Source organism: Phaethon lepturus, unplaced genomic scaffold (genome assembly GCF_000687285.1).
Source record: "Phaethon lepturus isolate BGI_N335 unplaced genomic scaffold, ASM68728v1 scaffold15667, whole genome shotgun sequence".
Lineage (NCBI taxonomy): Eukaryota > Metazoa > Chordata > Aves > Phaethontiformes > Phaethontidae > Phaethon > Phaethon lepturus.
Window position 1 is genome coordinate 878 of NW_010549906.1, and position 16,085 is coordinate 16,962.

Genomic DNA, 16,085 nt, shown 5'->3' on the forward strand with positions numbered 1-16,085 from the left:
GATTGGCTGTCTTGGTAGTTTAGTGGACTGTTGTAATGTCCCTTTTCCTTGCTGCTGCTTTGTTTTTTTTTACTAGCTGCTTGGTTTTGAATATAGCTTTTCCTCTATGCTCTGGTTGTGTTTTTTTTTTTTCATTCTGATCACAGAAGCTCGAGCTGCTTGGACTGGTTGGTTGGGGTCCTTCTGCTGTGTCTCCTCTCTAATGCAGGAGAATCTGGAGAGATGTGTTCTCTGCAATTTACCCTGTCTAGTCTCAAAAGTTCACAGCAGAGAGGGCTTCCACTATGCCACCTGGGAAACGGTTTAACTGTTGCACAGACCTCTCTGTTTGGCATTCTTTCCCTGCTCCAAGGCAAATCCATTGCACAGAACGTCCCCTGATCTCTGGGATGAATCGGTCTCATTACGTCCCCACCTTCCCCTAATGGGTTTAATTCCTTCCTTGGGTCATTCTCTTGCTTGATAGTTCCTTAGCCTTTGGAGACCTCATCCTGCTAGTGATGTCACTGTTTAGGTAAATGATCCTTCTAAACCATTTTATTTCTTCTGTGCAGTTCTGCCTTTCTTCTGATTAACCAAATGTGCCAACAGAGCAGCCTAACCGAATGAAGCAGGCACTGCATGCCCTGGACACCATGTAGTTCACACTTGTGTGCTCTCTTGCACCTCAAACTGTAGATGCCAGCCCGGTCTGGGAGTTCCCATTGATCCTGGCTCACTCCGTCAGGCGTATCCCTCCACGTTTGTGTAAATTGCTATTTATCAAGCAGTCCCAGCATGCTGAATATGAATTATCTTTGCTTGGAGGAACTGTCTGTCCTTTTTCCTCTGGCCAAAACTCATTTTATTTTCTTGCCCTTTCCCCAACACACCCTTTTATTTTTCACACTTCCAAATTTAGTAGCATCACCAGGATGAGCCTTCTTTTCTAGATCTTCCCAGTGAATGTTCAGTAAAGCCAGGTGAAGTCAATGGGACACTAGTTAGTTTCTATCCTTTCCTCCCTTCTCAGCACTGCTGTGTGACCATCGTTCTGGTGCTTTCCCTTGTTCTTGCTCAACAGAGAGGCCAGCAAAATCTGTGATACCAACTGCATGTCTCCTCCCCCCAGTTCTGTAGTCAAAATGCTGTCCAGTTGGCATGGCACGGCAGCAGGGATGATCCTGCGCTCTTCATCTTCCAAGGGTTCAGAGAGTTTTCCATGTGTGCTTTTCCACATGCTTTCCTGTGGTACCTGAGCTGAATTAACTGGTAGCTGCTGCTGCGTCTTTCCCTCTTTGGAAGATGACTCTGGACAACTGTTGCTCCTGGACAGCTTGGGGGGGTGGGTGGCAGAAAGGGAGCAATTTCAGTAGAAAAGGCGGTAGCACCACGTTGTTGCCAGGTGGCATAGCCTAGGAGAAAAAGGCCTGTCAGTAGTTGGGCCTTATGGTTTGACTGCCTTTTGTGTTTGGGTGGGATGAGGGAGAACAGGGCTCTTTTGAGCTGCACATGGCTGAGGAGATTAGCCCAGCCTGTGCTCCGTCGTGCTGTATGGGGCTGCAGCCCGAGCGAGGGGGAAGAGCATGGGATACTGAATTTGCTGGTAGGGCAAATTCAGGAGAGAAGAATACAGAGATTGGGAAAAGGGAAGAAAAGAAAGTGAACCTAACCAGAAGAAGGTGATAGCTTCTCTGCAGGACAAGGTAGTGGGCAAGAAGCAGTAGCCAGGAGGAGTGTGCGGGAGGAGGGATGGGTGCTGTGCATGGAAGAGGGTAGCAGCACAGCTCAACTGAGGCTTGTGACCCAGGGATAACTGGCAGCAGGCTCATCTGTAGTGCAGTGTGTGTGTTCTGCTGAGTGGCTGGACGTGACAGAAAGCTTCCATGTGTGCAAGGGTTGATTGCACTCCCTCTGACTTCAAATGGCAAGTGACCCCATGAGGACAGTTCAATGCATGAAGAAGGGGTGATGCATGTGCTCTAGGTGACACTTCGATTGCAGGCATTCAAGCCTATGTTTTCCTCTCCTAAGACCCCAGCTGCTGCAAAACCTACTGAATTCATCAGCCTCTTCCTGAGGGCCTGTGTTAGTCTGTCGACAACTGACAAAGCACTGGGGAACAGTGTCCTGGGTGATTCTTCTGGTTCCCTCTTTTCTAGTACGTCTCTGCTTGCCAGCCACTGAAACGAAAAAACAGGGCTTTGTCCCAGTTCAATGGAAATACACTGTTTTAGACAGCCCTATGGAGGACTTCAGTGGGAAACCAGTAGGTTAAAAATAGATGCTTCCCCTCTGAAGCAGGGGTAGGAGGGAGAGGAAGGCTGGGTTTGCAGTGGAGGGGATTAGGGTCTGCGTATTGCTAGGGAATGGGAGAGCTGTACTTGCTTTTTCTTGCTACTCCCCTTCAGTTGGGGAAGCAGTGTCTCTGAACTTGGGTCTACTGGGTGTGTACTGGAGTCCTAAACAAGCCAGCTGCTGACTGTTTTTCTCTGAAAGCAGGTGAGAATGGGATTCCTGGAGCAGCTGTCTAGTTCTGCTTTATCCTGAGTTAATAGTATCTGGGATATGCTGGTTGAGAAGGGTAAAACCAGGAGTTGCTAACAGCATGGCTTTGTTTTGTGTGTCCAGAGTTATCTGTGAGGGAGTACTCACTGTTGAAAAAATGGCCCTTCTTAAAAGGAGTGCAGGCTGGCCATCTCAAAGTAGACTTGGTGTGATTCTCAAAGATCCCAGGATAGGAGTGGTGATTTCCCCCAAAGTCTTTATGTTAGACTGTCATCGTCTCTTCTGTTGCTGGTCTGGAAGCAATCCATGCCCAAAGGGTGAAGCACTTCAATAGGGAGGCAGTGCCTGCATGCAGGGTAAAGGGACTGGTGCTGCTGCTGGACACAAAGCAGGTCCTCTAAAGCCAGTCCTGGCCTCCTCATACCCCATCGCCCTCCCTGCCTCACTTCAGTGCCTGTGAGAGGCTGGAGGTGGAGGGGTTGTGAGTGTTAGAGGAAGGCTGTGAACTGCCCTCATATAAAATGTCACTGTGCTGGTTCCCCCACAGCCAGGCCAGTTTTGAGGAAGACGGCCCGAAGCAACCAGCTGTGGGACACTGGAAGACACTAATGCCATCCAAAGGCAGCAAGGAGGAGCCGGAGACTGGATGCCAGGATGCTGGAGGTGTGGATGAGTCCCAGTCCACCGAGCAGCTCAATGTGTCACGTCTACGCAGCTCTTCGGTGGAGATCCGTGAAAAAGGGTCTGAATTCCTGAAGGAGGAGCTGCACAAAGCACAAAAGGTAAGGCCCAGAGTTTGTGAGAACATCTGAGGATGGCGGCACAGATTTGAGCAGGGAGGGTTTTCCTAGAGGTGGTGCTGAGGGGAGCAGGGTCTGAATGTGGCTGTGCTGCAGTCTGGAGCAGGCAGAAGAGGAGAGAGATTGAGCTGAGGTGGCCATAAAGTGCTTTGGAGCAGGACATCAGTTGCTAGGTTGACCCAAAGCCTGTGCCAACATCCAAATTAGTCCTGGAAACCTGCTGCAGAAGGCAGTTTGAGGCAGGCAGTGCTTACTGTGGAGCCTCCTTGCTAATGGCAAATGAGCAATTCCAGCCTGAAAAGCCCGCTACAGCTTGTGGAGGGATGCCTTTGGTGACATGGAGCGTGGTAGAGTTTAGCGACAGGAGTCTTGGGCCGGGGATCTGTGCCATGGTGGGGAGGAAAGGTGGTGATTGACAGGTAGGGGCAGGCAGGCATTGGTAGTACTTGCGTCTGCTATGAGCTCATGCGTCCCTCTCTGTTTCCTCGACAGGAGCTGAAGCTGAAGGACAAAGAATGTGAGAGATTGTCAAAGGTCAGAGAACAACTGGAGCAGGAACTAGAGGAGTTAACAGCTAGCCTATTTGAGGTACCACCCTCTTCCTTTTCCCATCATTTCTTAAGCTAAGCTTACATCCAGCTCCTTTAAGACAGGCTTTCCCTGAACTTCCAGCCATCTCCTCCCACAGTTTCCTTCTTTCCCCTGTTGTTCTTTCCCACTTGGAGAAGCAGAGCTGGGTAGTGCTGCAGGCAGACCCTCAGAGCAGGGCCTTGTAGCTCCTCCTGGGGAGTATTTGCATGCATTTCTTTTCCCTTCTAGCGGCTGTGTGGTGGCATAAAGAGCACAGTATGGGTCTGTACATCTGGTAGGAAAAACAGATGTGGGACTGCCTGTAGCTGGATGTAAGCATGGCTCCCTGTCCCTCTCCTGTGCCTGCTCTGTAGTCTGGACAGCAGCTGCTGTGTAATAGAGATGATTCCCTGGCTTGTGTCTGCCTTTGCTTGGGGTGGGAGCAAGCTGGATGTCCTCATATGCTCTGCTCCAGTGAGTGTTCAGTTCAGAAGGCCTGTTGGTTGTGTTTTTTTTGTAATGTGATTCTTGCCAAGCTCTATCCTGGCAAAATCCCATTTACCAGCAGCTCTAATGTCTGGATCTGACTGGGCAGTGAGGAAAGCCAGGCCCCATCTGTGCCTTTGAAACACGGGCTGGTGCTGAGTGCAAGGGCCAAGAGAGCATCTTCCTCCCGGAGGTTTGGCTGCCTGTGCTTAGGGTGAACTTAGAGATAATGTAGCTGAGGGCTGTCCCCTTCCTTTGGTGGCCTTGGACAAACTGCTTCCAGACTGTGCTGTGGGGAGGCCCCAGCTAGGACTCACACCGCTCCTCTCTTCCTGTGGGAGATGCTTTTAAGCTAGCTTCTACCATTCGGCCCCCACCTGAGCTATAGCTCCTGCTGTGTTGCAGCCATGCCTAGACCGCGAGGGCTGGCTGCTCTGCAGGGGAGGTGGGAGCAAAGTGCAATAACAAGTCAGGCAAGAGCTGTGACCTCACCAGTGAGGAGCCAAGATGCGGAGCAGCCAGTCTGCATCAGGATCTGTGCCACAGACAATAATCGGGGTCAGAAAACAGTCCAGTGATCAACCAGCCAGTCTGCAGTGACAACGCAGGCCTGAGGTCAAGTCAAGAAGCCAAGCTCGTGAGTCTAAGTCAAGGTCAGAGCCACAGAGGTACTGGACTGGGTGCAGACACAGTTGCTGTACAGATAGGTGCTAATGTTACAGCCTTGGCTTTAAAGCAACTCCCCAGGGCAAGGAGGGGCAGGCCTTTGCTTCTAGCTTTCTTCACAGCAGCTCATATCAGTGAGAGAGATGACCTTGGACTCAGCCAGCTAAACACTTTAATTTAACCAACTAGACCCCTAGAAGGGGGATGCCCTCCAGGCTCTGGCACTGAGAGCCTTCTCTGGGAAATTCTGGGGGAAGGCTCTTCACAGCTGACAGAGTAAAACCCTCAGAAGTGACAGTGATGTCTGTCCCCCCTGCTTGTTTGCCCAGAGTATGTGATATGGCAGGGCTTTGGCCTGCCCTTCTGGCTTTATGAATTGGGGCTGCAGCAGGCAGACTAAAATTCTCTCTGGTCCAGGAAGCGCACAAGATGGTGAGAGAAGCAAACACTAAACAGGCGGCGTCAGAGAAACAGCTGAGGGAGGCACGGGGGAAGGTGAGAACTGCACTCTCTGACTTGATCTCTGTGCTGGGTTGGTGCCATCCCTGCCCAGCCTGGCCATGGTGCCGTTTGTTGGCTGGAGGAGAGTAAAGTGCCTGCAGCTCGGTCTCTCTGAGATGCTGCATTTGCTCTGTGCCCTCTCCAGCAGACACTGAGGGTGTGGGGGGGAAAGGCATCCTTGCAAGTCTGCTGCTGATCCAGCTCCCCTTTGAGAAATGGATGACAGGGGAACCACAAAGAAGTGATAGGCTGTTTAATTGCCACAGATGTGGGGATGGATAGAGCAGGGAGCTGGGGAGTTGGAATTCCCCGACAAAGCTGCATCACAGGGCTGCTCAACTAGTTCCTTCTTGAGAAGAGAGAAATTTCGTCTGGGTTATTGAGTCTAAAATGTGTCTGGGGCAAAATGTGCTCAGAGTGAGGAGCAGAGGGATGGGTTCCCGAATAGCTGCTGTTTAGCCCTGTTCAAAATTCTGGGTGATGGTGGGCATTTGGGAGAATGGGGAGAAGGCTTCATGACTGGGGTTGTAGCTGGTTCCCTGTGGCTTTAGTGTTTGGTGGGGTGCAGCAAGCTCAAGCTTAGCAAGTGCTGAAGCTGCTGTTGACTCTTGCCTTGTCTCCTCAGATCGACATGCTACAGGCAGAGGTAACAGCTCTGAAGACACTGGTGATCACATCCACACCTTCCTCTCCGAACCGGGACCTGCACCCTCAGCTCCAGAGCCCTTCTAAAGCCGTCTTCAGGAAGGGCCATGGGCGAAACAAAAGCACCAGCAGTGCAATGGTCTCAGCTACCAGCCAGAATGTGACTCCAGAGCCAGTCAGTCATGAATGCAAAGAGGTGGGTGAGGGCCATTTACTGCATTGGCCTTGGAGCCACTCCTGTCACTGTGCTCGGGGAGCTGTGTGGCTTCTGACTTGGGCTTCCTGGAGAGCTCTGTGCTTTCAGTGTTGGGAGAAGCTGTTTGCGCAGTAATGTGGCTAGTTCCCTAAATTTGTGCTGAGGCAGGCTCTAGAGGGTTTCCGTTGTGGAGTTTTCCTCTTCTGGGAAATATGTTGAAGGCTGCATCAGGACAATTTCTAGAGGAAGCAGCTGAGGAATCCCTGGAGGGCATGGACAGATCCAGGAGTTATCCCTGCTGAGAGTGGATAGGTCAGGAGTTGCTGAGCAGAAGCCAGTTGTTTGCCGCATCTTGGCGGTTGAGTCCGCTACCGGTTCTGGCATGATTTGCTGTTGTTTCTTCTGTCTGCCTAGTTTGGCTTGGAGATCAGGCTACCTCCATCAATTTGTAGTCTCTGTCACTTATTCTGTGTTCTTGGGCATGTCACTGTTCTTCTTCTTTGCAGAGCATATAGTTAATTAATTAAATCTAATTCCTTCCTCACTGGAAGGAACTGTGCAGAGAAGCATACAAAGCATTTGTGAATATCTTTCAAACAAACCCTGTTTAATTCCCTTCAGCGATCCTTTGATAGTCCCCCACCTGCTGTGGCCATGGGTGTAAGTTAAGCTTCTTCCTGCTAGCAGGACCTTTCCATCTGGGAACTTTCCACTAGCCAGATGTGTACACAGTTGTCCTGGGGAGCAAAAAGGAGGCAGCTTATGGGACTTGGTCAGGAAGAATGAGAATGAGTGAGAACGTTGTGGGGGAATATATCTCCCTAGTGATTTTTTTGGGAGCTGCGGCCTCTGTCATGAAGAATTGTTGAGGGAACTTGAAGGGACCTGGTCACTTGGCTTATGTGAGAATGTATGCGGAAGGGCCGCTTGTGAAATTAATACTCTCACCAAACAGGGCTGTGCTGGCAGCGCTGGTAACGGCTGCTTTTGGCAGTGGATTCGGTTAATATGCCTTGTCAGCTTCTGCGCAGTGCTCTTGTTGCTAGAGTTTGGATGAAATGCTTCAGGCAACATTGGCTATAGCCATTGTCCTGAGACGGCAATAGCAACCAGAGATGAAGATCTTTAACTCTGCTCACAGGCAGAGAGGAACAAAGGCTGTGTCAGAAAGAAAGCCAAAGGGGAAAAAATCTGTTCAGTAACTGTGAAGACCTGATGCACTGTTTTCTCTTGGTCAAGGGAACAGTCCAGATACGCTGGAAGCTGGAGTCAAATGCAGTCAGCTAGAAGCTGCTCTGAGGGCCAGGAAGAAGAAGGTTTTAATCTTTTTAAGGCCCTCTGACCTTTCCCAATGCTAATCATTCCTCCAGTCAGAACAGAGGAGCTCCAGACTGAGGGCCCAGTTCGGTGAACCACTGATGACCCGGCAGAAGTTGCCCTCTGCCTATATTGAGCAGAGGGAACTTTTGCCTACTGGGTAGTTCATTTTACCGTTCTTGGCTCAGTCTTGGCAAAGCTCACGTGGATGATCTTTAGAGAAATGCTAGCTCTTGTGACTTGCTTGTGAAAGATTTGGACCTGTCATTTCTTTGTGTAGGTATATGGTGCAGATATCCTGGGGCTTAAAATCCCAGGGTTACAGCTTCCAAAGTGACTAATAATTTTATATATCAGGGGTGTTGTGTTTTTTCTTAACTTCTTAATTTCCATCTCTCAAATTCCTTAGTGGCTTATGTGAGAGGTGATAAAAGGGAACCTGCCATTCAGATAGTTGGTGGTTGGTGTTCTATGTAAAAAAACCCATGCCCCATCTTGAATTGAGCCTAGAAATGACAGAATTTCTGTTCCCTTTTTGCAATTCAAGCTGAAGTCACGAGGCCACAAGCCACACCTTTTGACGCCTTGAGCAGCATGCTTAGTTCCCTGGAAGGGAGGACTTGAGCCTTTCTTTGTATCTTCTATTTTGTCTCATGTTTTTTACCTCCCTTTCTTGCTTGTCTCTAAACCTTTTCCTTCACTGTCTGTCTCTCTTCCTCTGCCCTCAAAGTCTGGGTTACCCGCTCTCCTCTCTCTGCTCCTTTGTATCATCCCTGGGAAGGCTATCCACATCACCTATGAACCAGGCTGGCAGGCCTTGGGGGCAGATGCTTCCTCATCCTTGTGGCAGGTAACCTTTCTGGACAGCACTGGGGAGGGTGGGACCCATCTGCCTCTCACACTTCCAGCCTTTCAGTTGTAGCTTCCTTTTAAGCTAACTTTTCTTTGTTTTGTTTTGCTTTTTGTGTTTGGTGTTTTTTTTTCCCCTCGATTTGATTTTCCATCTTGTGGCTCTGAAGCTGTCTCCTGGTATCGGCTGAGCAGTTGGCATAGCATAGAGCGAGTGTGCTAGAACCCAGACCTTTCCCAGCTTTGTTCACTTATGTTCTTCGTGTTGCTCAGCAGGGCTTCTTAAGGTTTGTTTTTTCTGTCAGCAGCTTTAACAGGATTTGCTGGCCTTTTAAGGAGATGCCCTGTCAGTCAGGTTGGTGGTTCTGCTAATGGTCCATCTGGGCTTTAAATGTCAGGTCCCAGAAAGTCTCCAGGACTGAATTATTTTTAGCTGGACAGGGATGGAGGGAGCAACCTTCCTGCTGGCTCAGGGGATGGGAGCAAGCTCTGTCCTGGTTTTTTTTCTGCTGAGCAGTGATAATGCTTGCAGGCCCACTGTGAAAGGCAACAAGCAGACATTAGAATGGGGAAAGCTGTTCCTACTCTTTGAGTTTCCTTTGAGAGACCTCCTTTCCTACGCTCAGCTCGCTCCTGCAAGTGTGTGTGGCTGCCCAGTGTTCCCATTACTTCTGCAACTCCTCAAACACCAGAGTTCTGGGCTTGGAGTGGTGTTTAAAGGGCTGGCATACCCTGTGAGCTCATACTTGGGCTCGTGGAATGGAGCCCTGCTGATGGATTTTTATTAATAGCTTTTTGCAATGCATCCTTTTCTGTAGCAGTCCTTTCCTTACAGAATGGTGCTGCCTCCTGCGTCCTGGGTGCCATTGCCACTGTGCTTTGCCATTCAGTTGCTCTTGTCACTCCTGCCATCGGCTGAGTGGGCACTTGGACTGTTCGGTGGTTGTGTGGTGGCTTTCCTGCAGCAGAGGTGCTGCCCTGTCCTGGAGGAAGGGTGGGACACAGAGTTGCCTGCACATTTCTGGCAGAATAAGCCCAGTATGGCTGTGTCAGTCTGGCACAGAACTGCTGGTGGGTGGGAGATGAAGGATTTTTGGAGCAAGCCAGCTTCCTTCAGACACTTCTGCGATGTCTGAGCCTTTCTAGATGCCAAAGCAGATGTTTCATAGTTAGGTTACCTGCATAGTAACAGATACCTCTGGATATGGTATCTCTCCCTTCACCCACCTTCCCTCTTCCTGCTCCTCTTGGACACTTGCTGCAGGTCGACTCCATTTTATTTGCTGAGTTCCAGGCCTGGAAGGAATCTCCAACGTTGGATAAATCCTGTTCCTTCCTGGACAGAATTTATCGAGAAGATGTAGGACCTTGTCTGGACTTCACTAAGCAGGAGGTGAGTGCTAGAAAAGGAGGATGAAAACTGCACAGTCTGGCAGCACGAAAGCTGCACCTTTATGGAGGTGATGTTTGTACACTCATATCTGCACTCATTTCTCTTTGCCGCAGCTGTCGGAGCTGGTGCGAGTGGCTGTGGAGCAGAATACACTCACCATTGAGCCAGTTGCTTCCCAGACACTGCCTGTGGTGAAGGTGTCAGCAGAAGAGTGCAGTGGGCCAAAGTAAGGAACCGTGCTTATGCTCTCTTGTCCTCCTTCCTACTGGTCTTTTTGTACGATCTGGTGGAGTTTGGCCAGGCCTTGCTCAGTCAGTTGAGTTGAACAGTTCAAAGGGCTCAGCAGAGTGTTCTCCTACCCTATGGCCAGTGGTAGCTCAGCTCAACCCTTCATGTGAGAAGGGGAATTAGCTCAGCTGATGGATGGGAGTTGACTGTTTTGGAGTATAACCTAGTGATGTGTTAGTGCCCTTGGCTTGGGAGAGGGTGTTTTGGTTTGGGTTTTTTTTCCCCCCTTTAAGGTTTAATGTTTTCTGAAGGTGTGTTTGTGCATAACCTAGAGCTGCATTATCTCATGTTCTTGCATCTTGTGAGGTTTGAACTCACTTTGCACTCCTGACCTTGCTGGTGCACCAGGTGGGTTTGAGCCTCTGTCAGAAGAGATGTCCTCTTGCTGCATATCACCTTCCTCACCTGATGCTGTCACCTTGCCATCAGAATTGGGGCTATGGCTGCTCCAGACCTTGCGTGACTGTGTCTTATGTGACAACCTGAGATTGCCTCAAAGAAGGGGAGCACTAGCAAGAGTGGCATGATATTCCAGATGAAGATAGCAGACTTTATCCAGCTATTGAATTTAAGTTCAGTCGGGGCACTTTCTCTTTGTTCTTCCCTCCTTTACCTTCAGAGCACTTTCTAAGTGAAGGTGTTTCTGTAACAGCAAATGCTGCTTGCCTGCAGGTTTCCTACCACTCTCTTCTGCTTTTTCTGTCATCTCTAGGCAAATTGTTCCATGAGTATGTGTCAGGCCTGTTCCAAGAACAACCCATCCTGTGTTTATTCTTATCGGTTTCCTTTTGTTTTGTTTTTTGTGTGTCTTCACAGTGGGTTCTGGTCACAAATTGTAACGTAAGTGAAGTACTTATTTTTTTAGTCAGTGATCAAAGGTCTCTAATCCATTAACAAGTTACTAACTTAGTGCTATTTAGCAGATTTGAGGCTAGAGCTGAACTAAGCTAACTTTTTAACTCTTTGATTTCCACCCAGACAGGATGGTAAGGAACCTTGCTATTGGCAATAAAGGACCCAAAAGGAATTTGTTCCTCTTTGCTTCCCAGATGCAAACCACTGATTTTTATGGCAACTTTCGACATGCTGTGGACTAGAAAGGAGAAAGCTGGGGTCCCTGCCCAAGCTGGGACTGACCAGACCTACTTGTCTGTCAGTGCAACAGTTAGAGAGTCTAAACAGGCAGGGACAGAGTTGGCCACCGTGTGACAGCCAGTGGCATCAGAGCAAAATGTTGGCCAGGAGGTGCTGAGGACAACTGGCTTTCGTGATGGCATGTCTGGAAAAGTGCCCTGGGATGTGTAGAGTGCTGAAGGGCAGATGTCCAAATGCTGTGGTTTAGGTTACTTTGAGCTAGTTGTGATAGCTGGGGTTACGCCATGTGGTATCAGCCAAGCTGAGAGTGACCAGCAGGGGTTTTCCCCCCACCCCCAGTGCACTGCGATACTCAAATGTAGGACCTCTTAAAAGTATCTTGTTTACAAAGGTATCAGTCATCCTGCGCCTTCCGAGGATTTGATTCCTGTCAGGTGTGTTAATATTTGTGCAATGATTACTTCCCGTTGCGTCCGAACACTTAAGCAGTACATGCTTCCACTCTTGGCTAATATTTGCCTTAATAGCAGTGGAAAGCAAGCAGAGACACATGCTCAGAAGCTCTCTTTAACATCTGCTCCTTTGTGTTATTGTCTTCCATGGCCCGCACAGTAATTTTTTGCAGCTGGGGAGTGATGTCCCTCTTCCCACCATGCAGGCACTAAGTCTCTGGGGAATGTGGTGATGAAAAAGCAGAAAATTCTGCTTGACTGCTTTCGGTGGTGATGAAGGAAGGGCAACTGGCTGGTGCTGGGAACCATTCGTCTTGCAAATAACAGAAGGAAATGGCATGAAGACAGTGACATGCTGCACCCTTGCCGGTTACATCTTTTGGTGGTCTCCCTGGGAGCTGAGCTGTCTTGAAAAGACTATTTTTTTTTTTTTTTCACTTGGTCTGAAACTTTCTTACAACTGTGAAGCCAAGCTTCTTCCCTGTCTGCACAAGAAGGGATTGGCTTGTTTTTTAGGAACTGCAAGCCTTATCCAAAGCCCCCTGAAGTCAGTACAAAGTCATTCCATGTAGCTTCAAATCAGGCTCAAATTAATTAATAGGAGGCTAGTATAAAGGTTGCAGTGTGGCTTGTTTTGAGTTCTCATCATGAGCAAATACTGCTCAAATGCTGGATTTACCTGTTTTGAGACCAGGTTTGGTTTCCAGCCAGCATGTTTTCCATCCCATCAGGAAAGCTGATACACCTGAGCAGAACTCCTTTGGCAAAAGCCGTGCCTGGAACATGGAGGAGATGTGCAGAGACCAGATGACATTTGTTACACTCTGCTCCAGCCTCACCTGTGTAATATTTTCTGTGGTTTTGTCCTGGGCTGTCTGCCAGGGAAATAGGACAGCCTTGGTTTGCTTGGGCATGGAATAATTCATGGTTCCAGATATTTAGCCTAAGGTCTCCTAAACTTGCCGTTTATGGAATCTTTCAAGGAGCAAAAGGCTCATATCAGCCAAGGGTTTTTTTTCTTCTTCCTGCTGAACTGACACAGCGTCTGGCTTCTGGGGTCCCACATCCATCTCTTGGGGATAGTCTTGAGGTTGTTGAATTGCTGTGTTCTGCTGTGCCACTAGATTGCTAAAGGCTGAAGTGTTTTTTCTTTTTCTGCAGGAAGTGTGCTCTGAGTGGCCTCCCCAGGACCTGCAAGCACCGCATCATGCTGGGAGATTCTGGGAATTACTACTACATTTCACCATCCTGCAGGGCCAGGGTGAGTCTTCCACCTTCCCAGGGTGCCTCAACCCTCCAGAATTGTTCCAAGCCGTGAGACGGAGGAGCTCATGGGTCAGCCCTCAAACTGACAGAGACCTGTGGGGCTTGAATTTGTTACTGGAGTTGAGGTGGCTCTTGGCTGATGACTAGGGTGCAGGTCTCCAGCCTTGCCTCGTGCTCTGCCTTACGTTCCTTCAGACAACCTGTCTTCAGTGTGTTTGCTTTCCATGGTTTGATTCAGTACAGGGACTTGATTGTTTTACTTTTATTATTATTTTTTAATTCTCCTTTGTAAAACACAGTAATTTTCTTCTCTAAATGCTGGCTCTTGTTACTGTTCCAGAACAGATCAGTGACTCAAATGGTTATGAGAACAAGCTGTCCTTTCTTTGGAAGGAAGGGAGAAGGTGAATGATTTGTTAATGTTGCTGTTGGGGCTCTGATTCAATGGAGCATTTTAGAAGTTTATTCTTTCCCGAGCTGCATATCAGAAGAGCTGATCCTGCAACATGTGACTATTTCTGAGGCAAAAAGTTGGTTTTGTGGACTTAAGTTGACCAACTTTTGTCACTTGCACCAAGGTACTCTGTGTCACACCCTTACCTCCCTGCTCACACGCTTTCTGCACAAAGCTTTAACTCCAAAGATTTTCATTCAGTTGGTGAACAGGGAGATCATGGACTCTGCTGCCACATTAAAAGTAGTGGTTACTTATGTCTTAAATCTGCAATAGACTGGAGTTTTTCCACAGTGTCTCGTGGATAGTGTAATATCTTGGGATGGGATTGCAGATGACCAGAATTTTTTTTTTTTTCTCCTCTCTTCCTCAGATCACAGCGGTGTGCAACTTTTTCACATACATTCGCTATATCCAGCAGGGCTTGGTGAGGCAGGATGGTAAGAGGGGTTGGTAGCTGGCTGTGGTGGGGGTGCCTTCTGTGGGGCATTGGGAGGAATTAAGAGGTCCCAGTCAGTGTGACAGGCATGGGGCCAGCTTGGGGTACCCTGAACTCCCTGCATCTTTTATGAAACAGTTAAATGACAAATGACAGGCATGAGTGGGAGGAATAGATGCACCTATTCCTTGCTCTTCAGCTTGTTGGGAGCTTTGCCTTGGGGTGGAGCTGGTAAGGGGTGACCTGATGGGCCTGTCCTGCTGGACCCTCCGGCATGTCTGCTTCCCTCGCTTTGGGGATGAGCCTGGCTGGGCCGCCCTGAGAGCGCAGCATAACATGAGGTGGTGTCCAGCTGTGCCTTGCTTACTGATTATTTTTTTTTTTTTGTGTGTGTGTGTGTTTTACCCTTCTCTTCCCCACACCCATTTTGCTTTGCAGTGGAGCTGATGTACTGGGAGGTCATGCGGCTCCGGAGGGAGATGTCTCTGGCCAAACTTGGGTTTTATCCCAGTGAGATGTAAGCAGAGGCCTGAGCATGGAAGGAACCTGCTCCTGTACGAATGGCTTGTCAAATGCAGTCTGCCAAACATATGAATGCAGTGCCTCTCCTGCAGTGGGCCTTACTCCCTCCCCACCCTCGCTCTGCCTGAAGCTGATCAAGGAGCAAGAAGCACAAGTTCTACCTTCAGCTGTCCCACTTCTCCAACTGTGACTGGAATGCAGCTGCCGAGCTACCCTCTCAGAGCTGGGCTGGCCCTGGCTGCGCTGGGGTGGCCGTCTATAGACAGTCCTCTATGGAGTCTCCTATATGCAGTGTATATCCATTTTTTTTTTTAAAAAACTTGTTTTTATATGCAGTCTGCTTTGGCATAATATAAGGCCAGCCCTGTGTGAAGCGGGAGTCCTGGACCTTCTTTGTAAGCACGTCTTTCAGGACAGATGCTGGCTGTCTGTCCGTCCATCTGTTCCACTCGTTCTTTGGGGTGGAGGGGGCTGCGCCCAGCCGTACACCTAGGTCCTGCTGACCACTCACTCCCCTAACAGCCCTGTAAATGCCAGCAGCACACGATAATCTCATGGAGAGCCATGAACAGCCTGTTTCCAAGTATTTCCTTGCTCTTTTTAAAGGAGAAGAGAAGCAGGAGAAGCTTTCTGCCAGCAGAGTCACAATGAGGGATTTGTTTCTGTTTTTAGCTTGCGATTTGGCACTGGGTAATCCAGGCTGGGGGAACAGCCGGAGCAGAGGCTGGAGCTGTGCACCTGGGGCCTTCGGCAGAAAAAAGCGAGCAGGGAAAAATTGCATAACTCACAGCTGGCCGCAACTTGGCTGCAGTCTGCAGGATGTTTTCTCCTGGTCTAAAGAATCTGCTGCAGTTGTCGCAGGCAGATGTGGACCTTGATGGGTCGTGCAGTGTCAAGTGTGACAATCCTTGGTGCAGAAGTCCCTCCCCCATGGTGCTCTTAGATACAACCTCACCCACAAACAGACGCCTTTGAGCTGTTGCTGCTCTGAGGGAGCTTTGGGCAGTGCTGTTCCCACTGTTGAGACAGACACCATGGTCCCAGGCTGGGTTCTTTGTCTCCAGAAGGAGCATGCCCAGGCTGGGCACTGTCCTGAGGCCCCAAGATGTCCTCCCCAGTGTTACATGAGACCTAGAGATGTGCATCTCCTGGGAAACCCAGCTTCTCCTGGGATGCCATCCCCAGTGAGGAAATTTGAGACATCTTTTCTGTGCACGTGTGAGGGATGTGCCTGTGGTTCCCGTGTGCCTCAAAGCGCGCTGGGAAGGTTGTAGCTAAAGCTGTTGGAAAGCAGAGGCCAGCTATAGCTTGAGCTCAGGCCCAGGCTTGTTTGTACAGAACCGTGTTAAAGACATGGCAGTGTTTTGTAGACAGTTTAGCCTTTTTTTTTTCTTCAGTTGACTGTGAAATCGGCTCAGCCGCCACCCACCCTGGAGGTTTCATCTCACGTGGCATTTCTGCACCCTTGACTGGTGTGCTACCCTGTCCCTCTGCCATCATCATGACTCCCATCTTAGCAAGTTGGTGCCCAGAACCAGATCACCATCCTCAGCTCCATTAAGCTTCATCTTCTCCTGGGAGATGCTACAGTAGGAACTCTGTATCTTCAGTGGAAGAAAATTAACTGAGTTGCTGTGGTTTTGTTCAGGGGAGGGAGGA

General features: G+C 49.3%; 1 protein-coding gene across 1 annotated transcript; it reads left to right on the forward strand.

Moving 5' to 3' along the window:
• The first annotated feature begins 500 nt into the window (after positions 1-500).
• Positions 501-14,644, forward strand: RAB3IL1 (RAB3A interacting protein (rabin3)-like 1). The gene is made up of 10 exons (XM_010290398.1): positions 501-514; positions 3,035-3,269; positions 3,780-3,875; positions 5,427-5,504; positions 6,136-6,351; positions 9,782-9,910; positions 10,024-10,136; positions 12,907-13,006; positions 13,839-13,905; positions 14,343-14,644. Exons 1-10 carry the CDS (start codon positions 501-503, stop codon positions 14,423-14,425), a joined length of 1,131 nt encoding a protein of 376 aa, XP_010288700.1. The 3' UTR covers positions 14,426-14,644.
• The last annotated feature ends 1,441 nt before the right edge of the window (positions 14,645-16,085 follow it).

Coding starts and splice junctions, on each gene's coding strand:
- RAB3IL1 (XM_010290398.1), top strand. Junction 10,137..12,906: donor GAAGAGTGCAGTGGGCCAAA/GTAAGGAACCGT, acceptor CTTTTTCTGCAG/GAAGTGTGCTCTGAGTGGCC. Junction 13,007..13,838: donor CACCATCCTGCAGGGCCAGG/GTGAGTCTTCCA, acceptor TCTCTTCCTCAG/ATCACAGCGGTGTGCAACTT.